Source organism: Talpa europaea, assembly GCF_964194135.1.
Source record: "Talpa europaea genome assembly, chromosome: X".
Taxonomy (NCBI): Eukaryota; Metazoa; Chordata; class Mammalia; order Eulipotyphla; family Talpidae; genus Talpa; species Talpa europaea.
The window spans coordinates 56,314,629-56,341,629 of record NC_140081.1 but is presented as its reverse complement, the minus strand read 5'-3'; the positions used below and the strand labels follow the sequence as shown (position 1 = coordinate 56,341,629).

General features: G+C 34.2%; 1 protein-coding gene across 1 annotated transcript in view; it reads right to left on the bottom strand.

Annotated features, from left to right (window-relative positions):
- The window catches only part of KLHL4 (kelch like family member 4), a gene marked incomplete at both ends in the record, with an annotated part of 59,345 nt that overhangs the window by 4,938 nt on the left and 27,406 nt on the right, over positions 1-27,001 (bottom strand). Inside the window, 6 exons of the mRNA XM_084258709.1 lie at positions 6,135-6,306; positions 7,699-7,911; positions 10,272-10,434; positions 15,394-15,618; positions 21,974-22,160; positions 25,990-26,202. Coding sequence (XP_084114835.1) covers positions 6,135-6,306; positions 7,699-7,911; positions 10,272-10,434; positions 15,394-15,618; positions 21,974-22,160; positions 25,990-26,202 — 1,173 coding nt within the window. The remainder of the gene's footprint in view (positions 1-6,134; positions 6,307-7,698; positions 7,912-10,271; positions 10,435-15,393; positions 15,619-21,973; positions 22,161-25,989; positions 26,203-27,001) is intronic.

Genomic DNA, 27,001 nt, shown 5'->3' with positions numbered 1-27,001 from the left:
ATCAATAAGTTCAGTAAAGTGGCAGGATACAAAATCAACACGCAAAAGTCAGTAGCCTTCCTATACACAAACAATAAATCTGAAGAAGAAGAAATCAAAAAAACCATCCCTTTTGTTATTGAAACAAAAAAAATCAAATATTTGGGAATAAATCTAACAAAAGAGGTAAAGGACCTATACAAAGAAAACTATAAAACACTGTTAAAAGAAATAGAAGAAGACACAAAGAAATGGAAAAACATCCCCGGCTCATGGATTGGAAGAATAAACATTATTAAAATGGCCATCCTTCCAAAAGCAATATACAGATTCAATGCTATTCCAATGAAAATTTCAATGTCATTCTTCAAAGAAATAGAACAATTATTGATGAAATTCATATGGAATCACAAAAAATCCCGAATAGCCAAAGCTCTCCTGAAAAAAAAAAAGAAGGGAATGGAGGCATCACACTCCCAGACTTCAAACTCTACTACAAAGCCATAATCATCAAAACTGCATGGTATTGGAACAAGAACAGACATACAGACCAATGGAATCGAATAGAAAATTCAGAAATAAACCCACAGACTTATGGTCAACTAATCTTTGACAAAGGAGCAAAGACTATGCATTGGAGCAAAGATAGTTTCAATAAATGGTGCTGGGAAAACTGGGTCGCTACATGCAAAAGAATGAAGCTTGACCACTACCTCACACCATACACAAAAATCAACTCAAAATGGATTAAAGAACTAGACATAAGACCTGAAACCATAAAATATATAGAAGGAAATATAGGCGAAACATTACGTGATTTGCACATCAAAGACATCTTTACAGACACATCACCCAAAGCAGTGATAGTGAAGGCAAAGATAAACAGCTGGGACTACATCAAATTAAAGATCTTCTGCACAGCAAAAGAGACAATAACAAAAACAAAGAGAAACCCCACCAACTGGGAGAACATTTTTGCACCCAACACTAATGATAAAGGACTGATCACAAAAATCTGCAAAGAGCTGATGAGACTCAACAACAACAAAGAAAATAATCCAGTCAATAAATGGGCAGAAGAGCTAAAAAGAAACTTCTCTGAAGAGGAAATGCAAATGGCCAACAGGCATATGAAAAAATGTTCAACATCACTTGTCATCAAGGAAATGCAAATCAAAACTACCATGGGATACCATCTTACACCAGTGAGAATGGCACCTATTAAAAAAACTAGCAACAACAAATGTTGGCGAGGGTGTAGAGAAAAAGGAACTCTTCTGCACTGTTGGTGGGAGTGCAAACTAGTCCAACCACTGTGGAAAGCTGTGTGGAGATTTCTGGACCTACTAAACATAGAGCTTCCATATGATCCAGCAATCCCACTCCTAGGTATTTACCCAAAGGACACAGAAACATCAATTCCAAACAACACCTGTACCCCTATGTTTATAGCAGCACTGTTTTCAATAGCTAAGCTTTGGAAACAACCCAAATGCCCAAAAATAGATGACTGGATCAAGACGATGTGGTACATATATGCCATGGAATATTACTCAGCATTCAAAAAAGATAAACACATGCAATTTGCAGCAACATGGATGGCGCTGGAAGGGATCATGCTCAGCGAAATAAGCCAAAAAGAAAAAGAAAAATACCGGATGGTCTCACTCATAGCAGGAATCTAGAAAACTTAAATAAGGGACCAGGAAAATGAATAACTATAAGAAAGTGAAAATCAAAATCAACAGAAAACTATGAACCAGAGACACATTTTGGGGGGTGAGGGTCGGGAGGGGAGGGATTGGGGTCAGAATGGGGGGGGGCTGCAATTGTATGGGGAATATAACAATAAAATTTATTATCTAAAAAAAAAATAAAAATTAAAAATTAAAAATTAAAAAAAGTAATATTTCTCATTTTAAACTAGAAAAAGATGAACAATCAAAATCTAAGCCAGTAGAAGGAAGGAAATAATAAATATTAGAGATTAAATAAAGGTAATAGAAATTAAAAAAGACATTCAAAAAGATTAATGAAGCCAAAAGCTGGTTCTTTGGAAAAAAGTAACAGAATAGCAAAAGCACTAGCCATTCTCACAAAGAAAAGGAAAAACACTGAAATAGAATCAGAAAGGAAAGAGAAATTACAAGAATAATCTGAGAAACTAAAAGGATCATAGAAGATTACTCTAAACTTTTGTATGTTAATAAGTTGAATAAACTAGACAAATTCTTAGAAATATACAATCATCTAAGAATGAATCAGGAAGAAATAGAAAACCTGAACAGGTAAATTTAAAGTAGGGAATTAAGACAGCACTCAAAAGTCTGCCCCCCCCCAAAAAAAAAAAAAACCCAGGGCCTCCCCAGCGGTTGCGCGCTGGGTTCAGAAGCTGCCCGCAACCTCTGCAGCGCCGGTTTGATCCCTGAAAACCAGGTGAGGGTCCCTCACGGCAGCAGACCTCTCCTGCCGCACACTGCTCCCCTCAGCAGTGTACTTTGTCAGTCTGCCTGCTCTGCTCTCCGCTCTGACTCTGGTGAATTCTCTCATCTTCTTGCACTTCTGACTGTACCCAGTGCTTGTATAAATAAATAAATAAATCTAAAAAAAAAAAAGCCCAGTAGTGATGACTTTACAAGTTAGTTCTACCAAATCTTAAAAAATGAACTATGACCACCACATACAAAATAATGAAACTAGACCACTATCTCTCACACCATGCACAAAAATCAAATCAAAATGGATAAAAAAAATTGAACTTAAGACCTGAAACCATAAAATATATAGAAGAAAAGATAGGTAAAACACTACATGATATACATCTCAGTAACATCTTTAGTATTCCCCAAAGCAAAGAAAGTGAAGGAAAAGATAAACAGCTAGGATTATGTCAAACTAAAAAGTTTCTGTACAGCAAAAGAGACATTAACCAAAAGAAAGAGACACCCTACTGATTGGGAGCAAATTTTTGCACTCCGAACAACTGATATGGGGCTGATCACAAAGATATACAAAGAACTCACAGGACTCAACAAAAACAAAGTAAACAATCCAGTCACAAAATGGGTGGAAGCGCTAAAAAAGATACTTCTCCAAAGAGGAAATGCAAATGGCCAATAGGCATATGATAAAAATGTTCAATATCCCTCATAATCAGGGAAATGCAAATAAAAACCACAATGAAATACCACCTTACACCACTGAGAATGGCATATATTAAAAAAACTAGCAACAACAAATATTGGCAGGGATGTGGAGAAAAAGAACTCTCCTGGACTGCTGGTGGGAGTGCAAACTGGTACAACCATTGTGGAAAGCTGTGTGGAGGTTCCTCAGTCTACTAAAAATGGAGCTACCATATGACCCAGCAATTCCACTCTTAGGAATCTACCCAAAGGACACAAAAACCTTAATTCAAAAGGATACCTGCACCCCTATGTTTACTGCAGCACTATAATAGGTAAAATTTGGAATAACCCAAATGCCCAAAAATAGATGACTGGATCAAAAAGATGTGGTATATATACAAAATGGAATACTATTCAGCGATCAAGAAAGATAGACTCATGCCATTTGCAGTAACATAGATGGAACCAGAAGGGATTATGCTCAGTGAAATAAACCAAAAAGAAAAAGAAAAATATAGGATGTTATTGTTAGCTCAGGACATCCTTCCCCTCTAACAGTATCACTTATAGAAGAAATGTAGAATGTACATAGAAAATTCTCTTGACCCACCAGAGGTCATTCAAAGCATTTCCTTTCCAAAATACCATGCATTTTTTCCCATTTACCCTACACTTCCTTAAACACAATAAGCTAGAATAGGAAGAAGTTAAGAAAGCAATCCCATTTACAAAAACAAAACATTAATCAAATACCTAGGGATAAACAAAGGAGGTGAAGGACCTATACAAAGAACAATAAATGTTTAAAGATATAGAATAATATACAAATAAATTGAAATATTTTCCCTGCTTATTGGAACAATAAACCTTGTCAAAATGGTTACCTTAGCCAAAGTAATATATGTATTCATGCAATCCCTACCAAAGTTTCAATGACATTCTTCAAAGTAATAGAACCAAGAATAAAACCATAATATACATAAAATAAAACATAAGTAAAACACTATAATATGTAGGCTTCAGATATGTCCATGGATTAATTTCAGTAGCTGGAAAACAAAGCAGTGTAGGGTAAATGGAGGTGATCAGGTTTTTTCCACCCTCCCACCATTAGCGGCTATCATCTACACCTGTGGGCTTACATGCATGCCTGATAACAGCACTTGGAGTGTGTTGTGGGCGTGCGTAAGTGGGAGACAGAGACAGAGCATATAAAAGGCAGCAACATAGAGGAGCATGGCAGCAGAGGGCAGGGCAGTGGAGTGCAGTAGGGACCAGTGAAGAGACCATGAGAGAAGGCCAGAGAGCCCAGAAAGAGTAAATATTCGCTGAGGGCTAGGAGGCCTGCCAAGCTCCCAGGCCCCCAGGCTCCTGCCTCCTTTATCTGTCTCCCAAATTGATAGAAAACCTGCACTGGGCCTTTCTCCACTACACAGAGGACAAACAATTGGGACTATATTTAACTAAAAAGCTTCTGTACAGGAAAGGAAACGGTAACTAAAACAAAGAGATACCCAACAGAATGGGAGAACACATTTGCACACCATACATCTGACAAGGGTCTGGTATACAAGATCCACAAAGAATAAAGTGAGGGGGGTGTCCTTCATATTATTATAAATAATTGTGGTTACCTTGGTGGTGTGGGTGGTGTGGTAACAAATACTTGAAAGGTGTGATCCTATACCTCTAAATCATATACAGTATTATACACTAATGTTATTTCAACAAAAAATAAAAGCAGAAGATATACACAAGTAAAACATTTAAAACATTAATTAATAAAATTATATAGAACTGAGTTTGAGGAGCAGATGATTTTGCATGTTTCACTTTTCCAATTAATTTTTTCACTTTAGAAATTTAATAATTCCCTTCAAAGTTTTTGTGAGGATTAGGTGAGATAATAAAAATAATCTGTAATATAGTAGTTATAATACCATTATTTGTTCTCTTTCACTCATTCCAAGGTCACACAATGAAAGAGTGAAATGTAAGGAATAGAATCTTCAGCTCATAGCTACTTTTCTACAATTTTCATAAAAATAAATTCCACAAACTTAGACATACTTTTTGATGATTCTATTTGCCCTAATTTATCATTTGCTAAATTCCTTTCTTAAATTTCCAGCTGGTCCTAAGCATTGACAAAGTAAGAAGCTTCCTACATTGCAGAATTTGCATGTTTCTGAGGGTCTTAATGAATCAAATTGTTGGAGAAAAAAGAAACCAATTATCAGCTTTCATTATATTAATGTATATATATTTATAAGAATAACCAGTTGTACTATTTAGATATTTGTATACAGATGTCAGTATAAGGTGCCAAATACAAGATTTGGCTGTTTATGGAAATGCTGCATTTAATTTCTCTTCGATTTTTTAAACCTATTATTTCATTGAAAACCATTAGGTATTTTGGAATAAATCTAGAGCAATTCCTGGAAAAAAAATCATAAGCATTAAGTTTCCCTTTAGCAACCCACGATATCCTCTCATTGCCACTTTCTGAACTTAGCTTGAAATTTCTTCTATTAGATGTCCTGCATTCTTGATGTCATTTAATTCTAGTCTTTTACTATATTCTAAATTCCTTGAATGACTGATTAAGCGTATTCAGTGTTGCAGTTTATACAATCTATAAGGAGGAATTGAAAGACTTTTCTTCTGGGCACCAGTCAATAAGGAGTGGCAGACATTTAAAGTCGAAGACATTATCTTTGGTTCTTAAGCCATAATACATGCATATATAGAAAGTTGAACTGAGAGTAAAGCTATTGAGTTATTGAAACTGATTTACTTTTCTGTGAAAAGAATGAGTAAATGAAGTCGAGAGAATACTCTGTCCTGTTTCATATAATTAGTGATGATCCTGCTAATGGCCACCTATATTGATATAGGGTAGGTAAAGCACATCTGACAAATTTTACTAAAATGATCTGACTGAACCCTAGAGAGAAAGAGAATGGAATGCTCATATATTTTGAAATCTTTTTACAGAAACCTGAAATATAGCAATTTGAGTACCTCTTTCCATTCATTTTTCTGTGCATCATATGACTCAACAGTGTTCAAGTAATTATGCCCGTCATATCCTCCAACCACATACAGCTTGTCTCCGAGGGTACACACTGCAACAGCATCACGAGGAACATTCAGAGGTGCCACAGTTGACCATGAATCAGTTTTTGGATCATACCTTCAAGTTTACAAACACAATTGAAAGGGGAAGCAAATACTGTTAAAATTAAAAATAACAGGCATCAATAAACTATGTACTTATCTAATAAAACAATTAAAGACTTTATAAATATCAAGTGTAATGTAATGTTAACAGTATGTACATAGAAAATTCTCTTGACCCACCAGAGGTCACTCGAAGCATTTCCTTTCCAAAATACCATGCATTTTTTTCATTTTTCAGATTGTCTATGAGAAAATCATGCTAGCATTTTAAAATTATGTGAAAAATTCCCCCTTACTAGTTCAGTGTACTGTTCATCAAACTTATACTGTGAGACCCCATCCTGTTTACATGACAGTTGATATTTCAAGAAATCCAAATATAACTTCCTTTAATTTTATAGGATGAAGTACTATGGTTTTAATACTATTTGTACTTGAATTACCATAGTCTTGTCCTATCTTTTACTCCCACGAGAGTTCCTGTTTATCTCCAAGTATCCTAGGAATTTTTCCATTTTAATCTGAAGGTAACTCCTTATCCTAATTTTATTTAGCAAAATGAAGGGGGAAATAGTAATATTAATCAAAATATTTTCCAGCAACATTTTCCTAAAATTTGAAGGCTATTTAAAAAACATATAATGAAAAAAATATAAAATTGGTGAAAAATAGGAAAACTCATATAATTATACGAAGAAATGGTCTCTTTCTATAGTGGCCTATTTCTAAAACCTAAATATAAAACATTCATTTTACAAAAGAGATGTTCATTTACCACCTTCTACTAATTTCATAATATTTCCATTATCCCCCATATTTCTGTTTTTTACTTCTATAATCATATTCCAAATTATCTAATCCAAGATTCAATTTGAACTTGGCTTCATATCCAGCCTAGCATTAGAACATCAACAGTCAGTCTTGTGAGTAAATGAGCCTTTTGATCTTCCGGGGTCAAGCCTTTGCTCCATCCAACTAAGTCTTCAGATGTGGTAAAGGAGAAACTGTGCCCTGAAGTTTTGAGTCCAAGAACCCATGAAAAATAATAAATTATTATTGTCCTAAGCTACTAAGTATTGGGCTAATTTGAAAAAAAAAAAATTCCTACTTGTGTTATTATGAGACACTAAAACAGCGTATTTTCGATATATTTCCTATGATAGATCTGAAATGAGTAAGGGAGATTTGGTCAAAATATTTTGTACCTAGGAGTAAATGTAAAGTTTACAAAAGTTTAACCCTCTGAAAGGATTAACATTTATTTGCAAGACTACTTTCTGGTAGTCTAAAAATCTTCCTCATATATTTATATATACACACACAGGATTATAGACCCACACTCTCTCTCTCTCTCTCACACACACACACACACAAACACACACACACACACACGGAAATATATTACCGTTCCACACAATCAGAAAGCCTGGAGCAATGATTAGAGGCAGGAGCATCATGACCACCAACAACATATAAGAATCCATTGTATGTCGCAACTCCCACACCTCCACGCCTTTTGGACATTGGAGCACACAGACTCCACTTATTAGTGTGTGGGTCAAAGAATTCCATCGATTTGAGGCAGGAACTTCCATCACGTCCACCAATAGCATATAGTCTAGAAAAAAGACAGAATTGCATATGTGTGTATATGTGTGTGTGTGTGTATAAACAAATAAATTCTGGTTAGTGCACAGAATAAAAATTAGAGAACCTTGTACAAAGCATTTCAAATTTCTGACTATGTATTCTGCTTCCTCATTCTTTTGAAGCTTATGACCTGAGTTTGTGAATGAAATTACTGAAGGGCACCTTGGTTAAGGTTTACCCTACACCAAATCCGCCTGACTGCATCATTTTTATGAAAATTACTTTGACAAGTACTATAGATTAAAAGATCCCATGTGAAATGAAGTTCAGAGAAAGGATGGAGCTGAGGGTTGGCAGTATTTCTCAATTATGCTTCAGTAATTATACCTCAATAAACTCAGATTTTAAAAATGTAGCCAGAATGTTTCCATAGACCAACTCCAGTTATCTTACAATTATACCCAGGTTCAAACTGTTTATATGAACTACTTTATTTATTTATATTATTTTATTATTTTTTAAATTTTATATATTTTTACATCTTTTTTTCATTTTTGCACAATGTATGCATTTTCATATTGGTTATAGTCCCCAAACAATTCCCACCCTCCCTTTTTTTGATCCTATTCCCTCCTCCCACCCCTGTAGTGTGTTTCTGGTTTATAGTTGCTTATTGATTTTGATTTTGATTTTATTAGTCTTTCTCCTGGTCCCTTATTTAGGTTTTCTAAATTCCTGCTATGAGTGAGACCATCTGATATTTTTCTTTTTCTTTGTGGCTTATTTTGCTGAGCATGATCCCTTCTAGCTCCATCTATATTGCTGCAAATTGCATGAGTTTATCTTTTTCGATTGCTGAGTAATATTCCATGGTGTATATGTACCATATCTTCTTGATCCAGTCATCTATTTTTGGGCATTTGGGTTGTTTTTATAACTTAGCTATTGTAAATAGTGCTGCTATAAACATAGGAGTGCAGGTGCCCTTTGGAATTAATGATTCTTTGTCCTTTGGGTAAATATGTAGGAGTGGAATTGCTGGGTCATATGGAAGCTCCATCTTCAGCAGGTTGAGGAATATCCACACAGCATTCCATAGTGGTTGGACCAAAATACTTTATTTAGCATAAAAAGCATTTGTCACTAAGAACTTAGAAATTACATTTTTTTTTTAGGAAGATATACTGAGCATTTCTCCCACAATCTTTAAAATACCAATTCTTTCAATGAGTTGCATATTTAATCTTATTTACATTAAATGTTGCATCAATAATGAATATAAACATTTACTAAATCATATATCTATATGTTGTTCAGCTGTGAACAACAGCAAATCAATGAAATGGGTCATGTTCAATGATTTTAGTTTGCTATGCAATAGGAAGGAGATTATGGCACTGTACAATAATCACTACCATGGTCAGGAGATTGACATTACTCAGGTCAGACCAGAGATGATCCTATTTAGGAGTATCTTTAGCTCTAAGTCACTATAAGGCTGTATTTCTTCTTGACTATTTCCTATTTCTTCTTATGCAAGGTGCTAAAAAATATCTGTGTTGTAATGCCTATTGGGCTCATTTATACAATGAGTTAATGATTTCATCCATAGTCAGTACAGACACAGAAGGTTATATACGTCCATTGATCCATCCTGGTGTCTGAAATTCTAATCAATCAAGACCCTCCTATATGCTGGACATTGTCTCCAAAGGTTTCTTGTTCAGAAAGCACATACCTACCTGGAAGAGCAACAATTCAATTTTTAGCAACCACTAACATTACTGAGTTTTAATATATTTGTTTTCTCTCACAGGCAAATGATCAGGAAGAGGGAAATATTCAGAAAGTTGGGACTAGATGTATTACTAGAGGTGGTAATACTCAGGAGTGGGAGCATAAAGAACAAAAAGACTTTCCCTCTATAGTATAAATATAGATTGAAATTTTGATAAATCAAGAATAAGTCAATGTAAAAAGTGGTAGACTGAGGGCAAAATTGGAGTTGGTTTGCATATAAAAATGTTTTTCAAGTTTAATATGCATGCAAGTCATTTGAGGATCTCATTAAAGATGCTGATTCTGATTCTGATTCAGGAGGTCCAGAGTGGGGCTAAAATTCAGGATTTCTAAACAGACTTCAGATAATACTGATGTTGATAGTCCCTGGATCACACTTTATTTGCAAGGAACTACAGAATACTTAATTAAATGTTCATTTTAGAAAAGTATTGTCTATCATAATGAAGAGGTTTCAACAATGCCCTTTTATTTTTGATAACTATGATGTCCCAGTCATTGGGTATGCTTATTGATTGATGGATCACACCACTGAATGCTGTGTCATATGACCTGTGACCAAAAACCTGCATGTTTTGGTTTACTTACTTGTTGTTTAATGCAACAACACCGACTGTGCTTCTAGGAGTTGACATACTGGCCACATAATTCCACTGGCGTCCCTCAGGATCCCATCTTTCTACAGTATTCAGATAACTCCATCCATCATGACCACCAACAGCATACATTGGTCCTTCAAGTGTGGCTACACCTAAAGGATAAAAATATTATGACTGTACATAATGGATTATGCCACACATAATGGATTTTATGCTGCATTATGCAAACAACTTAAATTTGTTCTTGTTTCCTGAATGGTTTTGTGTACATGTGAATAATTTACTGATCCTGATATGAAATTAAATATATTCTTTAAACCTTAAGAAATTTTAAGGCATAGTTACCATACCATGGAAAGGTATCATTGTAATAATGGAGTCAAAAAATATATTGGAACATACCATTTCTAGGGATGTAGTAGAAAAATGAATCTGCTTTTTTTTCTGGCACAGCTACAATGCCATTTTTGAATGTAAGATGTAGATAAGTTATGATACTTAATGTTAAATAATTCATAGAATTATAGGCTAACTCCAGTAAGTCTCTCTAATCCAGTTTTTTATCATAAGGATAAACAAAGATTCCTGTGAGAAAATTAATTAAAGCTTTTTGAGGTTTAGTTAGAAGTTTGTTCTATTAGATATTATAAATAACCCCTTTTGAATTGTTTCTTATTGCTCCAAACATTCACATTATTGCCTTTCCCCCCTGCCTTGCTTACTATCTCAATTAAGCTCTCTGTGGTATCACTTCTTTTATCTCTTTAGTACTATCAGTAAGATTTTTAAAACTTGCTATGATTTCTCTGTAAGGCAGGTTTTCCAAGTTATATCTGGGGTCACACTGACACAACTGATGTGAATAGTTACAGTCTATCACTTGACATAGGCAATTTATCAGATATTTGGGAGCAAACAATGCCAGTTCTAGATGTGACAATTTTGAGATGTGTAAAAGTCATTTCTTAAAATACAAGGTAATTAACGTTTTTTAAAAACAAACTGACAGAAAACCAATGGAATCTAGCATAAAGAAAGGTGTACCCTGTCAAATATTCAGAAGAATCAAAATTTCCCACTGTTCTAGAAGTCTCCACTCAATAATTTTTATATTTTATATTTATTAACTGATTTATAACATTGCATATGATTTAGAGGTATAGATTCACACTCCTTCAGGTGCATGTTACCAGATAATGCCCACCACCAAAGCACCCAAATACTCCAACACCTTCCATTGGGCAACATCCCACCTTTGCTCTCTATAATCCCAGTCCCTCTCTTATAGCCTAAATTCTACAGTCTGATTTCTAAGGTTTGCTTTGGTTAGATTGTGTTACTTTTTTTTTGTTTCTCTATATTCCAAATTTTAGTAAAATCATCACATATATGTCTTTCACTTTCTGATTTGTTTAGCATAATCCCCATCAATTCCATCCATGTTGTTGCAAATGGCAAGATTTCATATACTTTTTTAAATGAATAGTATTCCACTGTGCATATATACAACATCTTCTTAATCTGTTGCTCTGTCATTGGACACTTAAGTTGTTTCCATATCTTGGTTAGTGTAAATTGTGTGAACTAAAGAATATAAGAGTGCATATTCCCCTTCTAATTTGTGTTTTTGCATTCTTTGGGTAGATACCTAGATGTGGAATTGCTGGATCATATGGTGATTTATTTTTAATAATTGGAGAAACCTCCATACTCTTTCCTCAGGGAGTGACCAGTGTATAGTCCCATCAAAAGTATATGTGGGTTTTGATTTGCATTTCCCTAATGATATGTGATAATGCACATTTTTCATTTTTCATGAATCTACTGACAATAGATTGTTTTCTTTGTTGCCCATTTTTGGATTGAGTTACTTATTTTCTTTTTGGTGAGTTGCATGAATCAGCCTTTTGTTGGGTGTGTTCTGCACAAATATTTGTGTTTTTATTGACAGTTTCTTTTGCTGTCCAAAGCTTTTTTAGTTTGATGTAAATCTATTTGTTTACAATTTGCCTTTGTTTCTCTTGCCTTTGGAGAACAATCCACAAAGGTATTATTGAAGCCGATGTCATGGAGTGTTTTATCTATTCTTTTCTTCCAGATATTTTATAGTTTCTAATCTTATATTCATGTCTTTAATCTATTTTGACTTAACTTTTGTGACACATGTGGTCTAGTTTCATTCTCTACATGTGGCTGTTCAGTTTTCCCAACACTATTTGCTAAAGAAACTATACTTTCTCCGTTGTATATTCTTGGCTCATAGACAAACACTGCATGGATATGAGGGTTTATTTCGGGGCTCCCAATTCTATTCCATTGGTCTGTGTGTCTCTTTTTGTTCTACTAACATGCTATTTAAATACTATAGCTTTGTATTATAAAGTATGGGTGTGTGATACCACCACTCTTTCTCTTTCCTCTAAAGATTACTTTGGTTATTTGGGATCTTTTTTTTAGCTCCATATAAATTTCTGTAATTTTTTTTCCATTTAAATTGCTATTGGTATTTCATTGAATCTGTAAATTGCCTTGGGTGTGATGGTCATTTTAAGAATGTTAAATCTTCTAATCCATGAGCAAGGACTATCTTTACTTTTCCTTGCATCCTGTCTTATTACTTTCATTTAATAGACCCTTCACCTCCTTTTAACTCCTAAGTATTTCATTGCCTTCCTTGAATTGTAAATGGGATTGGTTTCTGGATTTCCTTCTCTTCAAAATTGTTGTCTGCATATAAAAACACAATATTTTTTGCAGATTTATTTTGTAGCCTACCCCTTTTCTGAATTGATTTATGATTTCAGTTAGCTCTTTAGTGGGTCTTCAGGGTTTTTCATGCATATCGACATGTCATCCACAAATAATGAAAATTTTACTTCTTTCCCAACCCAATTTGATTTCTTTTGCATCTTTCTATTGCTTGATTGCTCTAGTTACCACTTCCGATACTATGTTGACTAGCAGTACTGAAAGTGCATATCCTTGCCTTGTGACAGATCTCAAAGGAAATCCAGTTTTTCACTATTGAATATGATATTGGCTGTGGGTTTATTATGTTGAGACATGTTCCAACTATCCCCAGTTTTCTGAGTTTATCATAAATGAATGCTGAGTATTATCAAATGCTTTCTAGGATGCTTATTTTGCCTTATGATGATGTGATAAAATACACTGATTTTCAAATACTGAACCACTCCTGTGGTTTTATCTATTTATCATGGAGTTTTTATCTATTCTTCCATGTATTTTATAGTATTTAATCTTATATCCATGTCTTTAATCTATTTTTAGTTAATTTTTGTGAAATGTGGTCTAGTTTCATTCTTCTACATGTGGCTGTTTAGTTAAAGGGACTATCTTTTATCCTGTGTATATTCTTGGCTCATAGATTAACTGTCCTTGCTTTCTTATTTTTAACACTATTTTTAAGCCCTAACCCTAGACTAGATAGATCCCTATTGCTCATGATATACAATGCTTTTGATGCATTGTTGGATTCAGTTTGCTAAAATTGACAACTTTTGCATCTATGTTCATCACAGATATTGATCTGTAATTCAATTTTTGTCATGTCCTTGTTTTTGGTATCAGAGTAATGTTGGTCTCATATAATGTGTTTGGAAGATTTTCCTCCTTTTCTGTTTTTTTGGAAGAGTTTGAGTAGGAAAGATATTAGTTCTTCTTTGAAGGTTTGGGTAGAACTCATTAGTGAAACCATCTGGGCCTGGACTTATGTTCTTTGGGAGACTTAATTACTGGTTCAATTCCCTTACTTATGGTTGGTCTGTTCAGGTTTTCTATTTCTTCCTGGTTCAGTTTTGGAGGGTTTTGATTGCTAAGAATGTCTCCATTTCATCTAAGGTATTCAATTTGTTGGCATGTAGATGCTTGTAGTAATCTGTTATAATCTCTATTTGTGAAATGTCTGTTGTGATTTCTTCTATTGTGCTTTTTATTCTATTTATTAAATTTTTATCCTTTTTTTCTTAATAAGTCTAGCGGATATTGTTAAAAATCAGATTTTTTTAATTGAACATTGGGACTTTTTATTTCTATTTCATTTATTTCTGCTCTAATTTTTATTATTCACTTTCTTCTACATGCTTTTTATGTCATTCATTCTTCTTTTTTCAATAGCTTAATGTGAGAATTAAGGTTGTTTGAGTTACTTCTTGTTTCTTGATAGATTGCTATATACTTTCCTCTCATTGCTTCTTTTGCTGTGTCCCATTGATTCTGATAGATTGTGTCTTATTTTTGTTCATCTCTCAGTATTTTTTAGTTTTTTTCTTTGATTACCTCATTTATCCAACAGTCATTAAAATAACAAGTGTTGGCAAGGTTGTGGTAAAAAAATGAAAGCGCATATACTTTTGATGAGAATGTAGACTGGTCTAGCCACTATGGGAAAAAGTATGGAGGTATCTCAAAATATTAAAATACTTATACGATAGGACCCATAAATTCCACTCCTAGGAATCTACCAGAAGAATAAAAAAAAAACACTAATTCAAAGGAATATATGCACTCTTATATTCATTGTCCATATTTAAAATAACTAAATTCTAGAAACAGGATACATGCCCAAAGACAGAGGATTGGATAAGAAAAATTAAACCTATAATTACAAACACACACACATACAATTAAATACCACTCAGTGAATGAACCACCACTTATGATAGAATGTAAGGAAATGGAGAGGATAATGTTAAGTGAATACATCTGAAGATGTGTGATACTATACCTTTGAATCACAGACTGTGTTGTAAACCAATATTACATCAATTAAAACAAGTCAAAAAGAAATTAAACAAAGGAACAAGCAAAACTATTTTTTTATCCTTCCTGAAGTGATACCTCTTTGAAATGAGTAATCAACACTCCCTCAATTTTTAAAAATACTGGTGGAAGGGAAACAGATTAATAAGTACGATATCTACAAGAAAAAGGTTTTATAGGCTTTCACAATTTGCTTCATATTTTCAGCATGCTGGAGACATTTTTACCCAGAGTTTGGATAAATCCCCACAATGTTCAGCTGAATATAATTTTTAAAATGTTCTATTAGCCATACATTAATTAGAAACTATATACCATTAAGTTCTTACCTAACCCATGCCTATGTGTTGACATGGGGGGCATCACAGACCAGACTTTGCCAACTGGATTAAAGCATTCTACAGTATTCAGAGTTTTTAAACCATCTCTTCCTCCCACGACATATAGCTTATTATCAATAACTGCAACTCCAAATTGAAGCCTACGGCCACTCATGGTACCAATATGTAGCCAGCTGTTGGTCCTGAGGTCATATTTTTCAATTGTAACGGTACCTGTTAAAAGGACATTAAACAATGGTAAAAGTCCATTGTATAAAAATTTTTATTGACATAATTCACGTTATATTCATATCTATAAATTATAGGCTGAATCAGTGATTGCAGCTCAAATTAAAGTAAGTAACCAAGATGATTTTCCAACCTGTGAGACATGGTAAGGGTAATATTTTATCACCCCTGGATCCAAATGGAAAAAAGTCAGAATAAAATTAGTTTATTTGATATATGTGATTTTTTGCACTCTAATGGGCAGAGAACCCGTCCATCTTGGTGAGTGTCTACACCCCATCCAACCTACCCTGGCTGACTAAGCCAGAGCCCAGGGTAGCATCAGGGGACAGCCACAAAGACACAAATCCCCTCCAGCTCCCATGTGCTCTCTGCACCAAATCCAGAACTCAGGAGGCATCAGCTGCTGAGACCACCATCAGATAAGATATTGTGTGTGGGAACCCATGCCCAGGAGAAGCCCAAACAACAGCAATGCAGGCTCCAAAGCAAACAATAAGGAGAAAGAAAAATACAAATGACCAGGTAAGTCCTTAGAGGAAAAATACACCACGCAGAGAAAGCAAATCTCCTGAACTCAACTACAAAGGCATGGATGAGCTTTTCTTTCTATTAAATGCAGAATTCAAAATTTCCATGATAAAAATATTCAAGGAAATTGAACAATACAGAGAAAACACAGATAAGCAAATCAGAAACATACAAGAAAATTCAGAAAATAGTATAAGAAACATAATCAATGAGCAGAAGTTTGAAACTGAAACTCTAAATAATAATGGAATTGCAGAATATGAAAAGATCAGTAGAAGAGATAAAAAATTTAAAAGAAAGCCATGGAAGATGAATAGACCAAATGGAAGAGCATATCAGTGAATCCAAATATTCAGAGAGGGAAAGACATCAGATAGAAAAAGAAACAGATCAGACTCCATAAGCAAAGGAAATACAAGAATCACAGGAATCCCACACAGGGAGAGAGAGAGAGAAGGGAAATGAGAAGATTTTTAAGGAAATAATAGCTGAAAACTCCCCAAACTTGAAAAAAGAACTAAACATAGAAATACAGGAAGCTAAAAGAACAACTAACCAACCTAAATAAAATGAGACCTACAGCAAGGCATAGAGTAGTAAAATTTCTGAAAAAAAAAATTAATGAAGCTGACAAGAGGAAAGAAACAGATAACCGGTAAAGGAACACCAATCAGACTACCATCAGACTTCTCCAAAGAAGTCTGGCAAGAAGAGAATGGAACAACATATTTAAAATACTACAAGATAATAACTGCCAGCCAAGGATCTATCCTGCAAAGTTCTCATCAAATATGGGTGAGAAATAAGGGCCTTTCCACACAAACAAAATGTTCATCATCACTTATCATCAGAGAAATGCAAATCAAGACCACTAGAAACCACCTCAAACCAGTGAGAATGACCCATTTTAAAAAGACCAGAAACAACTAGTGTTGTCAAGGGTATGGAACCCTTTTACACTGTTGGTAGGAGTGTAGACTGGTCCAGCCCCTATGGAAAGCATTGTGGATGCTTCTCAAAAGACTAAAAATAATGCTGCCATACAACTCAGCATTTCCACAACTAGGTATATACCCAAAGAATATAAAAACACTAACTTGAAGCAGACTTTTACTCCTATGTTTATTGCAACACTATTTACAATAGCTAAGATATGAAAACAACCTAAGTGACTTAAAACAGATGGGTAGATCAAGAAGTTGTAGAATATGTACACAATGGAATACTACTTAGCAATCAAGAAAGATCAACTCATGCCATTTGCAGCAACATGGATGTATTTGGAAGGGAATTTGCTAAGTGAAATAAGCCAGAAGAGGGAAGATAAATACCAGATGGTGTCACTTACATTGGAATATAGAGAAGCCAAACAAAGAGTCAAACTTTAAAATCCACCCTTGAAAGCTTACCATGGATCAGAAGGATCCAGGAGGGGAGGGTTAGCATGAGGGGTGATAAGTGGGAGAAAAGAGCACAATGGACTATGGTGGTGGGACAGCTCAGTGACCACACTGAGGGGGGAAATACTAAGTTGTCAAAATATTAGTAAGGGTGTAAAACAATGGCAATTCATTAAAACAAATAAATAAAAAGAGTGAAAAGTCAAGATATAGAGAATGCAACTTAGTAAATATTTAAGATAATACACTCCTAATGTATTTTTTTGGCTATACTATGCTACTAGGAGTACTAACACCTGTGTTGTCTATATTAAAAAAAAAAAACCTTGGAATTTATTACCATTTGTACATCCACTGCAATTTTAATATTCTATGACTATTCAATATATTAAATTATGCCATTTTTTATTCAGTTTGACATGTGTGTATGTGTGTTTATTTGGTGTGGTGTGGTAACATATACCTGAAGAGGTGAGGCCCTATATTTCTGAATCATATACAGTGTTCTGAACCAATGTTCTTTCTTTCTTTCTTTCTTTTAAAGAGGAGCCGGGCCTCCCTGGTGGTGCAGCGGTTGAGCGCTGGGTTGCGAAGCTGCCTGCGGCCTGTGCGGCACCGGTTTGATCCCCGGCTGCTCCCTGGCCACCAGAGGAGGGTCCCATATGGTGCGCAGACCTCTCCTGCTGCCCGCTGCTCCCCTCAGCAGTGTACTTCGGTCCTTCTGCCTGCTCTGCTCCCCGCTCTGGCTCTGGTGAATTCTCTCACCCTCCCGCGCTTCTGACTGTACCCAGTGCATGTGTAAACAAAACAAACAAACAAACAAATAAATAAATAAAACATGCCTCTAAAAAAAAATAAAATAAAGAGGAGCCAATGTTCCAATATAGTAAGAGAGGCTTTGTTAATTTTTGTTCATTTACCACCATGAATCACCTGTGCCCATACCCTTTCTGCCTCTGTGCCTCATGAACCAAGGTTACCACAATGAAAATATTTGAAAATAGAAATTGAAATCTATTAAAACAAAAGCTTTTGAATCCATGGAATTTAACTTGAAAAAATAAAAAAACATATTGGTTATTTTAAAAATTACAAAAAATTAAATTACTAAAGGACCAGGAATTAAAATGAATTTAAACGGCCTTTAATGCTCTGTGATGGTAGCACAAAGACTTGTAATTAACAATAGGATTATCATTTACAGTAATTATGAATATAATTCTGAGATATTATCTCCTTTATGTATTAAAAATCATTTTCTACTAAATTACTGAAATATCAATTTTACTACCATTATATACTGTCATAATTGCCACAGTAGGTTGTCAGTACTTCATAATAAACTATTGCTTGTGTAAACAATACTTATTACTCATTTATGATAGCTACAACTATTTTATAATAAAAATAATCTTGCACAACAGGGAAGTTTCGGCTAATTGCCACATTGGGAAATTCTATACATATATTATTCACACATATATAGTGTCCCTAAAATAGATTGTAACAGATAAATTGGTGGTTCTGTATCTTGAATTCTGAAGATTTATTCAGCCCAATTACCCACCTTCATTGCTGCTCCAACTAAAGTGTAAATACTCCAACTGTCTTACTATGCAGCCCCATATTTCAGGAGAAAACTTAAATTAGATTTTTAACTGATCTCTCTCCTTAGACCAATTTTGTAATCTTTCTGTGCAAACTGACCTCTTGCCCTAAAACATTGTAAATATTAATCAGTTCATTTCTAAATTCCTAGTCAACTCTCCTTATTATCTGATCAGGAGGAAACAAAACCAACCAAATTTCATAGTATTTTTGTGAACACGATAGTTCCTGTAGTTGTGATAGTTGTGATAATTCCTGTTTCAGTGATTTCCTCCATTTATTTTAAAAATAATCTATAAATGACTACATTAGCTTTTAATTTCTCCCTTGCCACACTCTCATAATAATATTATTTAAAATATTTCATTTATGTTTTATTTATTTTTTTAAGATTTATTTATGCATACAAGAGCTGGGGTACAGGCCAGAGGGGTGAGAGGATCCATCAGAGACAGAGTTGGGAACAGAACAGGCAGACTGACCAAAGTACACTGCTGAGGGGAGCAGCGGGTGAGTCAGGAGAGGTCTGCTGCGCCATATGGGTTGCTCCCTGGCTGGCCGGGGGATCAAACTCGTGCTGCAGTGGCTGCAGACAGCCTTGTAGGTTGCGTCTCAACCCCCTGTGCCACCAGGGAGGCCTCATAATTATTTTGAATAAACGAAAAGTTACTGAATACTTTGTACATACAAAAAGCCAAAGTTTACCATTTGGCCACTTAAAACTTTTGACTCTGTGATCATACTTACACATTTTTGAAGATTCTTTTAATGTGCATGGTAGGAGTTATAGGTAACCACAGCTACTTGTGTAATATCTATATTTAACAACTAATTCCAAGTCAATTGTATGAGTCAGTGAGGAAACTAAATAGGGAGGAAGTACTGTATTTCCTGGACATCAAAATGTGAGAGTTCAAAAATAGCTTTAAAAAAGATAAATGAAACAGCACACTGTAATAAAAGGTGATCATTTATAAATTCTCTTCTATACTTTTGTAAAGGAATATAAATTGAAACATTGTTTAAGCACCATACAGATTCCTACAGCTAAATGGTATCTCTAAAATTTCTACTATACTTAGTTTTTTTCTTTATCATCTTTTTTGTTTCTAAATATACATTCTATTTTTTTTTCAATAGATTCTAAGTCCCTCAAAGTCAGTTTTGTTGATAGCACTGCTTCTTCTAAAAAGGTGACAGTATAGCAAAAAAAAGAATAGAAATTGAGTAAAAATTCCATTTCTGGTTATTCTAGATGTTTGACCTTTGGTTGGCTACCTAGCCTTTATAACCTTAGTATCCTCATTTGCGAAACTATAATAAAATCTATCTTGTAGCATCATTATAAGGATTAGGAATGATGTTTGGAAAATTCCAAAGATTGAGTACTTGAAAATAGTAATTTTTTCTATTATTCTCATTATCTTCAATTTTCCATTGAGTATTTTATATTTCCATTCAGTAGGTACTCAAAGGTTCTCAAAAGATGGACTCTCTTACATATCAAACTGTAGTAATAGAAGCAAGGGATTAGATTCACATTCCAGTCATATTTAGAAACTGATAAGAAGTTATAGATACTTATATCATTTTTTTGGTAAAATATTCCTTTATGTAATGCTAACTTAAGCAAGGGGAGGCTGTAAATGTTAACAGTAGAAATCAAATACTAAAGCCAAACAAATAAAGTTCCCATTTTTTACTTTGTATATGTTAGAGCTGAAAAAATTTCAGGAAGATAGGATATCTACACTTGGTTTTGTACTTAATGCCCTTTTAAATTAAATATCAAATGAAACTCCTGTAATATTCTTTCTCTTCATGAAATGCAATTAAATACCAAGTTGTGAGACTTGAAATTAATTATAGAATCTCAATTTATTTGTCATTTTCTGAATAGTACTTTCGGTGATGTATTAGTTTGGAAATAATTACATTACAAACTTTTTTACATAGGTTTATGAGTATTTGGCATATTTCCTAAGATATTCTTCTAATTTCCAGTTACATTTATCACAAGAAAGAAGTTGTCCCCTGTAGCACAGAACTTTGACTTTGGCATCATTTTCTACAAGCTATCAAAGTGCATTTGTATGCATGATTTGGCAAATTTTAAGTGGATTGATTCCATTTCTTGGACAGGCACCTCTTGATTATAAGCTTCTGCATTGTTTTTTTTTAAACATATAAGTCTATAAACTGATAAATCAAGTATAAAAAGGCAGAATTATATATTAAAAAAACTCACTCTAAGAAGGGTTCAAGATAAGAATGATGGCGTTAGAAACATTTTCCTATTCACTTTTATCAAATTCTTTTTGAAATCATTACTTTATTCCCATTTTGAATTGCTGATTTTGTTATTAACACTTCAAGATTCTTTGTTAACTGGTCTTTCAGGATCTAATAGGAAATTGACAGCAAGGAGTTAGAGGCCACCCTTTTATTTTTGTCGACATCAAATTTGGATGATCTCATCCCTTCCGTTTATAATAAACCTTAAATAGATTTCCCTGAAAAGATATTGTACTAAAAAGCAAATACTAAAATGTAAAAAAAAATGCTGTCATAATATAAAATATCCTACTAAGAATTTATGCTATACTAATTGTGGACATATCCCTTAAGGAAGAAAATAAGGGAGATCAGAAGATTACATTAAGGGCCCTATTTATAAAAATTAGCTTTATATGCATGCATTCAAGATTACTTTAACACTACCCTCATAATTTGGAGGCTGTTAGGAATATTTCTTCTTCTTTGAATGATAGTTTCTAAATTAATTAATTTCTTCCTGTTACCTTTCATAGCATCCATGCCTCCTACAGCATAAAGTGCTCCCACAGTTGATTTTCTAGGCTTTGTCCGCGGGCTTTGCAACATGGGTCTTCGCTCAGGTAAGAGATGATATTTCATAGCTTCCATGAGGAGCTTCTGACACTCAAGATCACCAGTAAACATGGAGCTATTTTCAAGATCTGCCAGTAACTGAAAAGAAATGATACATGTTATATGAAATAAAGAACTCACCATTAGAAAAAATATTTTTGCTTATATAACTTTAGAGAAAACTCAAGCTAATTGAATTTTGTATTATTTCATGTCATGTTTTATTTAGTAAGATATTTTAATCATCACTTGATTTACTAAAAGCTATGAGTAACATGTTTATTCAGCATATAGTGTTCAGGAATTTTATAATGCTCAGCATGCCAAAGGACGACGTCATCATCCTGATTCAATGATCTCAAAAATTTCCACGGTAGCCTGCTGGAGGTCAAAAAGGTTAACATTCTTTTAGACCTATGGTGTCCAGGATAGTAGTGGCTGGCTACATGTCAGTATCATATTGAAATGTGTGGCTAGTCCAAACTGATACGTGATGTATTAAATAAATACAGGATTTCAAAGACTTCTTATGAAATTAAGGATGTAAAATACCTCAAAAATCATATTGTTAATATTTTTAAATATTTTAGATATATTAGGTTAAATGAAATACACTCAAAATTAAAAATAAAATTCTAAAAACCTGATAGTGGTAGCTGAGGATTGAATGCGTACACATGTGATCTCAGGGAGTGAGAGAGAATAGCTGTGTCTGCACAAAAGACACATCTACCAGACTACCTCATATAGCCCAGTTAAAATAAAATATCACTATAGGAAATTTCATCCTTATCATCAAATCATTTCTATAGACTATTCTGAAAGAAGGTGCTTTTTATCTGGGTACATGTGTTAGAAAGTAGCCAATACAGCAATAGTAGATGGTCAATCTAACCACATTGCCTGACAGACAATAAAACCCTATTTGAGTGGAGTAAAGGTGATGAAATATTCTTTCTGACTGTCATAAATAATGCTGCAAAGACAAACTTTAAAACCAACCCTTGAAAGCTGACCATAGAGCTCAAGCAAGTGGGGGGAGAGAGCACAATAGATGATGGAGGAAGACTATGAGTGCTTTGGTGGTAGGAGTGCTATAATGACTGCACCTGAAGGGGGAAAATCCTATTCTTCCAAAACATTAACAAGGATGTAAACCAGTTGTACTTCAATTAAAAAAAATATTTCTGATTTGAGAGGCTAAGATTTTGTTTCAGAATTTTAACAAGGATCATTTAGATTTGTTTCTTAGAGTTTGGGGTTCACAGTATCATAAGATAAAGAGAAGAATTGCAAGCAGTTTATTGGACTGGCAGTGCTAATCTAATTCCACAAAACTTGTTTGAAATTTCTTGCTCTATGCTGATCACCCCAGCTCTGGTCTCCCCGCCCCCAACTGTTATTGTTGATGGATTACTCTTTTGACTGGACTGATGAGAATCCAGGCATTTCCTTATTGTGTATGCTACTGAAAACTGGGCTATATAATATTTTTTTTCCTCCAAAATATTCTTCAAATATGAAAACACTAGTACGAAAAGATTTATGCAACCATCTGTTCATAGCAACATTATTTGTAATAGTGAAGACACGTAATCAACCTAAAAGTTCAATGACCAATGACTGAATAAATAATTTGAGGTATGTGTACTTAATGGAATAAATACTACTCTCAATGACTACTGAGGTGATTGTGCTAAGTGAAGAAAGGCAAATATTGATAGACAATTACCAGATTTTTTCACTCAAACTCACAAGACAAAACAAAAATTATTCTTAGACTGTGAAAAATATGGTGATTACCTTAAGGGAGGGAATGGGGAAAGGAATATGTGAACTGGCACTGGGGCTTTGATGGAGGGTGAGTGAAACCCGCACATGATAAAGTATGAAGTTGCTCGCTCAAAATTCTATAATCATGCAAATAAATGGCAAATAAATAAAATTTAATTAAAAGTATTCCTCAGAGATTTGTCACCATTCTTCTCAAATATTTCAATTCTAGAAAATTCTTAAGTTTACTTTTACAATTGTTTTGGAAAGTTCATATTCTGTATGCTGTTACCACGCCACCTTTAGGAAAGGTTAACATAGTCCACATTCTAGGCAAAAATACATACTGAGAGGTGGGTGGTCAAGGTACTGCTGGTGGTGTGTTTGGGCTGAAAATTATACACCTTACAAATAAGAACAATTCAAACTAAGCACTTTGCTGAGAGAATGTCATATAGAATTAAAACAGTGTCAAGAACCTCTGATCTTTTACACCAATGCATCTCAATTCTTTTCATATCTAAAAATCATCTGGTGAATTTGTTAAAACACAGAGTCCCTGGCCTCACCCCAGAAGATAGTTTTAGTAGGTCTGTGATGGGGCCTGAGTTTTTAATCAAGTTCTCTGTCATTGTTAAGTTTGCTAGCTTAGGGACATTTTGAGTAGCACTGACTTAAAGAATCTGATAAATCATGCAGACCCTCTCATAAGAATAACAGACATAAGTGCACACACATTCACACAAATACAAAATTCTATAGATAACTTTGGGTCTAAAAATACATATATATTTTAATGTTTCTCTTTCTGGTGTTACAATTGCCTTTCCCAATAGATAAATTTGTTATCCCCAGGAGGCCAGAGGTCGGTCCAATGTTCTTTCATTGCATATGGATAAGTTCTTTTTTTAAATCTTATTCATTCTTTATTTCCCAGCAGGTGCCTGCTATATACCAGACAGTCAAGAAATGACTTGAATTAAAACAGAACATTAAAATTATAAAATTTAATTTTTATACACGTTAGTAGCCTTTAAATATTTAATTTTTTACTGAAGTAACGTCACAACTTGTATACATACTACATTAAGTTCACTACTAAAAGTTCAAATCTGTAGATTCTTAAAGGTAAATAAGTAGTTCCATGGGATTTAATTAAGAGCTAAATGCGAAAGAAAAGCAATCGTTGCAATAGCATTCTATATTTCCTTTATGGAGGCAACAGAGGCTTACAACACTATACATAACTCAGATATAGGATCATACCTCTTCATATGTATGTCATCACATCAATAGAAACATTTTATTAATAATGTTGTTAAAAGTGAATTAATTCTAACATTTATGAAACTATTGGTCCATAAGTACAGATAAAGTTTTTCCTTTCAATTGGATATTTGGGGAGTTCAACAACAATGTGTCCAACATCTATATATGATGTGTGCATATGAACAATCTATTCACATATATAATACATTCATATGCTCATGTACATGATCTCTACTATTAATAAACTTGCTACAGAGAAAAATTGTGATTATCACCAATGGTAGAATTATATATAAAGGGACCACAGACTAACCTCACTAAATTTCACATACTAAAGCTCAGTATAAAATGGGTCAATCCTGAATGTTACCTAATGTTTATTTTTAGAATCACTTTTACTATAATCCTTCAGCATGCATGATGAGGATGTCATTACAGTGGTGTTCTACTGCATCAGAAATTACTATAGTCTGCTTTCAATCTAAATACCCACGTTAGTGGGTATTATACAGGATCTAACTCCTTCACAGAGTGTCCTTTGGGAAGAAATTGTACTGTTTATCATTGCCTTGCCTAGAAAATAAGCAGGAAAATAAAAAAAAGATTTAGCCTTTTCATTTTCTCTGCTTGTTACAAGTGCTGTTCCGTGAGAGAGGAAAGAAATGAGTAGGCTGAAGTTTAGGGATTTATCTGTAGTTTTTGTTTTTTGCTTTTTAATTCTGTGTCTTCTCTCTTCCTCATTAAATATTGCTGATTGAAAGTTGCACATGTCTTTATGGGAAACAAATCCTATATACTCCAAATATCAGAAATCCTCTGAATAAAATCAGACTAGACAACGAAGCAATGAACTAGTGCCTAGTAGAAGAACTATAATTGAAATTACCTGTGGTGGAAGCAATGGCAGTCTGATGTAAGAAAGCAGCATTGCTAGGTCTCGCTGCCTAGCAGACACGTCGTGCCCCACCCACTGCATAAGAGCATGGAAAATGGTTTCTTCATCAGGCACATTAATATCATCACTACACAGAAGTTTTGAAATTTCATTAGCTGGAAGCAGGAGGAATTCCTGGTTCTTTATTACCTCTATGAAGTGTTCCTAGAAAAGAAAGGTCTTCTACTGAAATTTTGTACTTTAGAAACATAATAACAAAGAAGTTCACACATTTTAAACTTCAGACAAAGCCAGAGAGACAGATATATGCATTTATAACAAATAGATTCTATTGCTGCCTGTGAGAGGGAGCCTGGGGGAGCCTTCTGAAGCTGAGGAACCAAATGCTTCCCCTGTGAATTATTTATTGAACACAAAGAGAAGCCTTAACTGCTTCAAAGGTCATACTGATAGTGTCCAAGTTGATACCATTACTTTTCTTTCCCAGTTGTTGTAGATAACAACAGCTTAACATTCCAGAACTGACTGATGTTGGGTTGATCTTTAACCAAAAACCTTAATGTAAAGGTTGAAAAATTTCAAGGTAGAGGTAGCTCTGGCTGTGCATTTGAGGTGGCTCAAATGAACTCCTCTGAGATGAAAAAAAGAGGCTGATGAAGTCTTACTTCTTATAAGGAAACATTATCTGTTAGCCAAGACAAAGGTGTCTTTAACAATGGATAATGATCTTCAAATTCAGGACAATCTAAAAGGGACTCTTATGGAGTTATTTTTTGGTGAGACAGTGGGGCTTTCAATTTTTATATACTATACCTCAGTTCTCCCTTTTGTGTTATCTTACATTTTGTCAAGTATCAAATTTCAGACAGATGTGTTTTAATTTTTTTCAGCAAAACACCACTATACTTTTCTAGTTTATACATTGTTCTTTGACCACAAAATTATTATTTCTAACATTTTTCATGGTTTTAAATGCAATAAAATAAACTTCTGAAATGGAGAT